The following is a 9944-nucleotide window of genomic DNA, read 5'->3' on the forward strand; positions in this document are numbered from 1 at the left end:
TTACATACTCAGACCAATGGTCACATTAAAAAGCTTCAAGACTACACTCTACATGGCACACAACAGCTTTGATGTGATTTTTGTGACTAGTGTAACAGGTACACAGCAGTTGATCTGCAATGGTTAGACCTTCTTAAGAGCAGTGCCTTTAGGATAAAATACACCCCACTTTCCTGGAGCTGACAAAGGAGGTGGTGAACACCCACAACCCTGAGCAGGTCCAGAAAGCACCATTCGGTTAAAAGACATGGTATTAAGCGTAAAGTTATTCCTTGCATGAGAGTTCAGTCTTAGGAGGAATTCAAGGACATCTTACACTGAACTGTGAATGTGAAGTGACTGCAGATCCTTTAAAAGTGGTCCTTCTGCACACCACAGCAATCAGCATTTTGTAATTTTGATTTCCAAGATCTACTTAACTTATGCTAATCATAGTACATTTTTAACTCTAGAAAGAGGCCTTACAACTGTTGTTCAAGAATCCCCCAGGAGAGGTCTTTCCCATGTGTATTCAAGGCTTGTACTGCTTCCTTACAACTGCAATGCTACTAACACACTGCATGAGGTCCAGAAAGCGACAAAGATCTTGGGCTAATTTTGAAGACTCGTTCAAAGGACCACAGATATTTCAGTCAACCTTCTTCAAAAACAGTTACCTTTAAAAGTAACACATATAATAAGCCATCGTGTCTGCCTTGTGAAATGCTATTTACATAATCAGACCACAGGGTAAGCTAAAGCCATCACTGTTTCCAGCGATGGCACTTCAGACAGAGTATTTCTGTCAGCTCCTGGCAACTCTTCAGCATATCCTTGAAGTTTGTAAAGTATTGTTCTGCAGAGACAAATTTTTGCACTTTAAAGCAGTACCAAAGTCTGTATCACTTTGAAGTGTCTAAATCCTATTCTGTATAGACTAAAACTAGGCATATTTACTAGGGGAAGATATGATCTACAAAAATATCATATAATCCCAGTCTTGATTGGTATTCCACAAATGATTCTGCACGTTAGGTGATAATTATCTGAGATCGTAGTTTCTAAATTAAAATTAATCACTTGAAGACTGGAGTAGGGTTGTTAGAAAGAAGCATTATGCTTCTGCTTTAAAAACCAAAATTTGTTTCAGTTATCACTGAGCAATTTGAGAGGGGTTGCCTTTTCTTTCAAAAAGTGTAAACAGTATTTTCTTTCCTACTGGAGATTTACTTTGCTATCCAAAGATTTAAACATACAGGAATCTAAATGCAATCTAAATGTGATGAATAACAAAATATGATAATCAAAGGATGTGACACCCCGCAGCCCTTCAGTGAATGGGAACGGCAAGCACTGTTGTTTTCTTCAAACTGAGCCACTCAAAAAATTTTTTAATGAAAATGTTATCAATTAATTAAAATACATACCACAAGGTTTACTAAATAAACATAAAACTACATCAAGCTGGACAAAAAACCTTAACAAATATTTATCATCAGTTTCTGAATTTTTTCCATTGGTGCGTTCATTGAAAATGTGGTACTAAATTAACTCAAATCTGGTTTGATTTTGGACAACCTGTGCAAAATTTAAAAAACAATGTTCTATGTATAAACTTCTCTTGAAGCAACACCTTAAGCACAAGTGATTTAGACTTTAGTTTTGTACCTTTTATTTATGATTAATTAACACATTACTGATATCACGTTACACTGATTTTTATTTAACAAATTACCACCTTAATGCTCAACAGTAAGATCTGAAGAAGATAAATGCAGAAATTTTATACCAACACTAAGGAAGCATTGAGCATTCAGATGGGAAAAAAAAGTAAAAAAAAAAGAGAAGTCTGACTAACAAGAGCCTCAAATAGTAGATTTTTGTTAATTTCTTTTAACAGAGACTTTTCCTTGTGTTACGCTTTGACAAAAGAGACCGAGGCATGTAAAGCATGTATCAGGTAAGAAAGAAAAAGAAAAAAAAAAAAAACATGACAAGGAGTTTCACAGATACCTATCTTTGCTAAAGTGAAAGCAAAATTCTTATGAGGTTCTTCAGCAAGAAATTAATAAAAATGTAGCTACTGAATTTGCTATTAGTCAAAATGAAGAAAATACTACTCACAGTGCTATTCAGATACCCTTTTCTTGTCTGTCTTTGGCATGTCTACACTTCTGTTGTCCAATTAAAAGATCTATATATTACCACAACCTTGAGAAGCTGACATTTTTTCCTGCTGCTTGCATTCAGGAGGGTAGCCTACCAACCAACTGCTACGGCAGAATCACACCACAAGGCATCTGCTTCTCCCACAAGTGCCCAATGGGAAAAAAATATTCAATATGACACAGAACTCATCTGCTTCCTTTACACTTCAATAAGGGCTACAAGTTGGCTATGCTACAACAGACAGTATTCATGGAAAGTCTCAGCTTCCTCTTACTGGACCTGAGGCTCAACTGAAGATAATATTCTCAGCAGAACAATAAGAACAATCAATCACTGAAGACAAAATTAGTTTTAAAATTACTTTGAAAATTTTTTTTTAAAATATCTCTGAAGAACACAGTCTACTATTTTTCAAGAGATCAGATGTTTATAAAATAAAAGAACAACCCTTTCTTCTTCTAGAAAACATTGCTGAACAAGTTTATTTGCTTTACTGAAGGACAAAACCAAATTACTTTCAGTAAACAGTCCCAACCCTCAGAAAAAATTAATTTTTCAGGGTTCACATGGAGTGCAGTAAGATCAAAGATACATAAAAAGGTGAAAGTCTACTACACACAATAGTTAGTTAATTATTTTATAAAACTGTTTATGTGGTTATAATAGATGCATTTTCCATTGCCTGGTCGATTTGCTCATATTGCTTCATTTCTTAAGTGATACTCTGACAAAAAGTATTTTAAATTTCATTCAAAGACAGCAAGAAAAGTGTTTCAACGGTGTTGACTGGCAGTTTGCCACTGCCATCACTAAATCATCAGGGGAGACAAAGCAGCACCAAAAATAACATTCTCTACTCGGGTCCATTGGCCATATGTTACATGGGTAAATAAAAAATAAACCATGAATCAAAAACAAACATATGGTTTTCCAACAACTATACACTAGGAAAAAAAAAACTAAACCACAACTATTCAGTCTTGACCAACTCATTCCTCAAACAGCAGCATCTGGTTTTTTTCAGGTACTTTTTTTTTTTCTTTTTAAATCAGGATCACTCCAAGTTAATTTTCCTGAACAGACTAGCAGGTGTTTATTCCTCACCAAGGCAGTACCTTCTGCAGCAGAGCCAGTCAACAAGCAATTTACAGACTGCTGTCATACAGCAGCAGCACACAGCCATGCAGCCCTGTGGAGGTTAATTTGGTTTGGGAGCTTTTTACTTACCTTTCCCATTTTGCCATGCAGTATACCAGGACAAACTGAGGAAAGTCGTGATGAAAACTAACACGGTGGCCACAGTTCCATTTCGGAGCCTCATCTCATTTCAGCATCACACTTGTTTATGTTCTATTAGTGATGAGGACCTATCTGTTGGGCGGCAATGAAGTCAGCTGAAGTCCACCAGGAGCAGCTGGACAATAGCGACACAAAATGTAGCTCTCACATATCAGAGGTATCATAAATCAATCCATTCCAAACTGTTGTATGCTTTCTTGTAGTTCTCATCAATCAAACTTCTCTTTATTCTTCTAGTCCTGTTTAAAAGAAACGAAACTTAAGAGGTTATGCCAAAAAAATATTTCCAAGCACCCCCAAGAATGGAAATACACTGCAAGTTCGTTGCTGTGTCTTACATGCAGCTCACTCTCACTGACTCAGTCTCAACTCAGAGAACAGAACTTGTTAGAGGAACGTGTCCCTTTTCTAAGACTGCTTGTGTCTGGAAGAGCTGTATTACCACATAAATTCAATCATTAAAGGACAAGCATACGTATCACCAACACTACAATTTTACTACAAACTCAAGCAAGGTCACGTGTCACCCAGCAGGTAATGAACTGAAACGAGAGCTTCTTTCAAAGCAGCAACTCAAGGTTCCACTCCTAAGTCCTTACTTGAACAAAACCCCTCTGAAATCAGTGTAACTGCCTCATGTAACTGCAGCAGCAGAACTAGCAAACTGAGAGGTCAGATTTACAAACCCACATCACTCATCTTTCTCTGCTCAGTGCAAGACCATTTGATTCATCCACATCCCTTTTTTTCCTATCTCAGCTGCAGCTAATGCACAGACTACAGTCACACATACAGTGACTGCTCAATCTATACCAGCTGGCAACAACCCAAAAGCCCCATAAAAAGCCATATGACCATATCCCTCTTCTATCTCCACCACACAGGCACAAGGATAAAACCTATAAGTTACCTATAGGTCAGTTTTATCCCTGAGGACGGCTCCATATCCCAGGACTAGAAAATCCTCCACTGGTCAAATACAGCCAAATCATCCTGTCCTAACTAAGCAAGACAAAGAATACAGGGCAATAAATTACCCAACTCAAAAAAAAAAAAAAAAAAAAAAAAAAAAAAAAAAAAAAAAAAAAAAAAAAAAAAAAAAAAAAAAAAAAAAAAAAAAAAAAAAAAAAAAAAAAAAAAGGAAGGGGAGAGAATTGTTTCCAAAGCATTAAATCATCTCTTAGAGTAGTTCAAACATTAGCAGTCAATGTTCTTCCAAGGCACTGCCAGTTTTTTTCCCCACTATAAACTATATCTGATACAAGTTACGTTACTCAGCAATAAATAACTTGCTCTGAATTTTCCTTGGAAGCAATCTCTGTCATTTTCTTGCCTTGCTGCATTTAGAAAAGAGTAGTCAAATCCGAACTACTCTTCCCAAGCTTGTATCAGCACACATTACCTTTACCAAAGAGCTCGAAAAACAAGACGTAGCCAACAGGCATGATTAAAAAAAGAACGGAACAGAACAACAAAGTGGCAGAACTACCCGCTCTTGTGTTCAAATCTTGGTCACAACATCCACGTTGCACAAATTGTTTACCTTTTGGATCACAATTACCTCACCTATAATGTTATCAGCATAATTTCTTCTGAGAAACTTCACGCACAGATAGGTCTGTGGCTTTAAACATTAACTCTGAAAGCTCATAGTACCTGGGAGGAAAGGAACAAGTGGAAGTACCTGGGAAGCAGACACGGTGGATGGTAAAATTCAGTAAGAAATAAAATAATAAGCAGGAATAGAAAGAGCTGTGAAAGGCCTTAGGATAACAGAAGCTTGAATTCAACTCAATGAGAGATAAAGACAACTTAAGACGCCCATAGAAAGCTAACATAGTGAGCATGGCATAAGAGGAAGTATCATCAGTACCAGCGCTTTGAAAAGGAGATGGACATAATAAAAGCCAGAAGGGTAAGCAATAGTAACCCAGTGAGAAGGTTAAAGTCTGGATAAACTTTAATAGCGAGGAGAGACAAAGATCCCAAATCCCAAGGTTTTTATTAAGGACTTTCTACAGGAATTTAGGAAGTTCAGGTGATTCCCAGACTACTAGAATAAGCAACTAGGATATCCACAAGATCAATGGCACCAACAATTTAAAGTGCCTCTGAAGCAAGGATGCCTAAACTGTAATCTACTTTTCCCACTATTTTAGCATCAGTCCAATGTCTCTGGAGCAGCTCAGGTGTGCACAAAGGACCAAGCTGCAAGTTAGATGGATTATCCCCGTGGGGGCAACTGACAGCTGGTCCAAAATGCAAACAAGAGAGGACAACCAGGCAAGCAGAAATATCATCTGATAATGCAAGGAAAGCCAACCGCATGCCTTGCCAAAAACGTGAGCATCATTTTTACATTTGCTGCAACAAAATCGAGATGTTGCAACCAAGGCCTCTCACTGTGCTATTGGAATCCACAAAAAATACAGTCAGAAAAAATTCAGAGAACCCAAAAGTAAAAAGAACAGTAGCAACATGATTCAAACCGGCAGTCAACATGCACAAAATCATGTCAAATCAATAATTATTACCATGGGTTTGAGTTGGCTGATTCTGCTTTCATCCTTCTCTTTGGGTGCTGTAACCACTCCTCTTAGCACAGGCACCAGCAGCAGCTCAGCAGTACTTAGGTGGTTATTCAAGCATTTCACTATATCAAACTGCATACATCAAGGCCATGCATGAACCAGACATGTCCCAGCTTTTAAAAATGCATATAGCTAAGCCAGCAGAAACACATGTGCAGATGCACATAAATGATTTAACTCCCAGGTGATCACTTTAGGTTTGTTCGATAATTTACAACACAATCTAAACAAATTTAACTGAGGGGTAATCCAGTCTGAGATGAGGGTATGATAGGGCATAACTAGGCAGATGAAGCCTATGAAATTTGCCAGAAACGTTATAACCTGAACCTTTCCCACTGCAGACCGAAGGGAATGACCCGGTTGGATGCTGAAGGCCATGGGTGCTGAAGGTACTGGCACCTCTCGGATGCTGAGCAGCACCCTACTGAATCACGTCTCAAATAAACGAGCAAGTTTCTGTACGTATCCAGACACTCCCAAACCGCAAACCATAAAAACTGATGCACTTCAGTGCGCCTGCAAAGGCTCTTCACACAGCCGCTGAAGGGCTGGATGGTGCGGGAGCGCACCATGAAGAGTGCCAGACTTCCGAGAGGATGAGCCAGACCCCATCCTGCCGGGAGGGCGCGAAAGCACCTACCACGGCAGCAGCGTTGCATGGAAAAGGTTACTCTTGAAGGCAGAGGAGAGCGGCACGAGAGTAAAACACGGCAAGAAGGAAAAGGTGGAGGGGATTTGCTAAACGAGGGGTTTTCCACCTTCTTCGCGCTGACACGCTCCAGCACACCCCGCGGCGCGCAGCCAAGCGCCGCCAGCCGCCACCCCGCAGCCCCCAAACCCGGGAAGGGGGGATCGGCTGGCTCCCTGGAAACCGTCCCGAGTTGGTCTGGACCTCCCCCAGTGTCTCACCGCCCCGGTCGTGTCCATCTCGTCCGGAAAGCGAAAAATCAGAGGCGGGGAGACGGGCACCGGGCGCCGGCAGCTCTGCCGGGCGGCAGAGGGCGAGAAAGACGGGGACGGAGGGGAGGGAGGGACGGAGAGCTCCGGTCCGGGGAGCTGCGCGGCGCCCGGAGCATCGCGGCGGGGCTGCGGGGGGAAGGAAGAGGCACAGGAAACTGCAAACTCCGCCGAACGCCCTCGGGATCCCGGCGAGCGGGGCGGAGGAGGAGGAAGGGTGGAAAGAGGAGTCTCTCCGGGGCGCCCCAGCCGGAGAGGGAGGGGGCGCAGCGCCGCTCTGCCCCAGACCCCCACGGGCACCCCCGGCAGAGGGCGAAGGAAAGGGGCGGCAGCAAGTCCCAGGGAGGAGCGGCCGGCGCTGCCCGCACCGCCACGCAGGTGCACGGGAGCGCAGAGGGGTGCGGGCGGGCAGATGGCGGAGCAGGACGGCCCCCAGCCTCCCGCCTGCGACACCGCAGAGACCCGCGGAGAGGAGAAGCGCCTCCGCCGCACTCCCGCTCCGGAGGATGCGGACAGACGCCCGCCCCGGACCCGGCGGAGCCGAGCCGGCGGTCCGCGGGGGCGCGGGGCGCGCAGACAGAACGGGGCGCGCTGACCGCCGCTGCCGAGCTCACCTGTGCGCGGCGCTCCGGCGCGGCGGACCCGCGGGTGGCGGGGGCTGTGCGGGCACTGCCTGGGCTCTCGCTGCCTTCCCCGCCCGCCCCCCGCGTCAGCGGCGCGCCCGGACCCGGCGACCGCCCCCCGCCCCGGGCGCCATGGAGCGCGCCCGGCCCGCCCCGCCCACCCGCCGGCACCGCGGGCAGCCAATGGGCGCCGCCGCGGACGGAGCCGCTCATTGGCTGGGCAGCCCGTCGCTCTCCTCGGCCGCGGCTATAAATGGCGCTGTCTCGCAAGCCTTCCTCAGCAGCTGCGGCGGGAGCGGGGGTGGGGATTTGTGCGCGGCTCGGCGCTTTCCGCAGCGTGTCCCCTTTTTAGGTTGTGCTTTTGGGGGTGTGTGGTTTCGGGAGAGGCCTGAGAAAGGCTTGGCGGCGCCAGGGCTTGGGCGCTCGTTGCCCTGCGGTCTGCTGCAGGAGGTGCATCCCGAACTTGTCTCTCCTGAGGGCCGAGCCCCTGGCTTGCTGTGTGAGGGTTTCTCCGTCTGCCCGTCAGTGCCACACAAATCGCGTGTATCCGTGCCCAGTATGACCCGCTTGCTCACTAGTGACAAGAAGTCACAGTCATGAATTTCACCTTTGAGTCCACGCCGTGCTAATAAACACCTCCCAGGGGCTGTTTGAATTAAGGAGCAGCTTGTTGCTTCACAAGAGTAAATGAACCCTCTGTGCTTTGTCCCGTTCTGGGGAGGGTGTTCTCGTGGCAGTGGTTTGTGGGCCACCCACGAGGTGGTTTCACAGGTACAGCTTTGGAGGTGTGGGAGTGAACTCAGTTTCCTCCAGAGGTTCTTTGAGTGCTGCGTTGTGCAACCAGCGAGAGAAAGTCAGGGCAGCTTTGCTCTATGGGTTCGTTATTTAGGGTTGTGATGTTGCTGTTCTGTAAGTAATCCTCTATCTTCAGTGGTTCCTTTCATCTGTTCCTGGAATGCCATGCATCTTTTAGGGTCTGAAAACTCCCACTAAAATCAAACAGCTCCCTCAGTAGAGGGTAGGATGCAATCTACCTCACAAGAGCCATGCTCTTGTCCTGTAGTGCTAACTGGTTAGCATGTTCAATCCTTCTGGCAGATTTGTTTCCCCTTTTCTTCTGGTCTTCCACCTAATTCAGACAAAGCCCACAATACACATTTTCACTCTCCACAGAATTATAGAAACATAGAATGGTTTGCGTTGGGAGGAACCTTGGAGACCCTCTAGTTCCAATCTCCCTGCCATGGGCAGGGACACCTTTCACTAGACCAGATTGTTCAGAGTTCCATCCAGCCTGCCTTGAACACTGTCAGGGATGGGGCATCCACAGCTTCTCTGGGAAACCTGCGGATATTTGCTCTCCATTAAGGCTCTTATGCTAGATATAGTGGGACAGTTCCCCACTAGAACTTTAGAAAGTGTGGGAAAATCTTACTAGTTATTCTGTCTGAAGAGTGACATTTAACAAGTCTCCATATGCTTTCATTTTTTCTTACTGATGCTTCAACACATTACACTATTTTTACACATTCGGGTGCCTGCACAATAGCCCTGAGTGATTTTGTTGTCTTTCTCAAAGATCGCAAAGAGGGGCTGGTGGCAACTCAGGCGGAGCGCAAAAGAGAAGCTCAGGAAAAGTTTGCAAGGTCTTGATACTCAGGCTGTTCTGTGATTTTATTCATTGAGTGATGAGAATTTATTATGTAAATGTGTGCTTCAATCCTCCCTTTTACAAAGAAGTGGAATGGAGTGGATTTTTTCTTGAAAAACAAATTTAGCACTATAACTTTCAAATTAAAAAATTAGAGCATGCACGTCCTTATGCACACAGACATATCTATAGCAGAATTTTCTGTAGAAAATCCCAACAAGCTAAAAACATTAAAGGCACTATTGTTTGCATCTAATAGTGTTGCTTAGGGATATGAATTTTTGCATTTCTGTGCTGGAAAAAAATCCTGGCAGAGACATTTTCACATAAAAGTCCTTTTGTCGGGAGAGCTTAGTCTGCTGAAGAAATGACTGGGTTACAAGATGAGTATAATGACAGTTATTTCATGAGGACTGTCTGAACCTTCATACTTTTTGTCCTTTCACTGATTGAATGTTTGCATTAGGAGGGTTTACTGACTGGAGCTTGACAGTATCCAATTAACTATTAATTTCCCCAAACAATAGAGTAAGTGTAATGTGGTTGTTCCTCTGACATCTTCCCCTTAAGTTAGTTTCTTGAGAAAGAAGGCAAAGTTCAAGACAGAAAAAAAAATTCAACATTGCCCTCATCTGACCTACTACAGCAATAATCAAATGCCTCTTGGCATAT

At 44.2% G+C, this 9944-nt stretch overlaps 1 protein-coding gene across 1 annotated transcript in view; it reads right to left on the minus strand.

Moving 5' to 3' along the window:
* The window catches only part of MGAT4A (alpha-1,3-mannosyl-glycoprotein 4-beta-N-acetylglucosaminyltransferase A), a 78602-nt gene extending 70899 nt beyond the window's left edge, over window positions 1-7703 (minus strand). The window contains exons 1-2 of the mRNA XM_027896608.1: window positions 7613-7703; window positions 3376-3686 (exon numbers count right to left, since the gene is read on the minus strand). Coding sequence (XP_027752409.1) covers window positions 3376-3469 — 94 coding nt within the window. The 5' untranslated portion in view covers window positions 3470-3686; window positions 7613-7703. The remainder of the gene's footprint in view (window positions 1-3375; window positions 3687-7612) is intronic.
* Between the last annotated feature and the right edge of the window lie 2241 nt (window positions 7704-9944).

The sequence above is a fragment of the Empidonax traillii genome, unplaced genomic scaffold (assembly GCF_003031625.1).
Source record: "Empidonax traillii isolate 1590-97213 ecotype Southwest subspecies unplaced genomic scaffold, ASM303162v1 scaffold503:size689781, whole genome shotgun sequence".
Taxonomy (NCBI): Eukaryota; Metazoa; Chordata; class Aves; order Passeriformes; family Tyrannidae; genus Empidonax; species Empidonax traillii.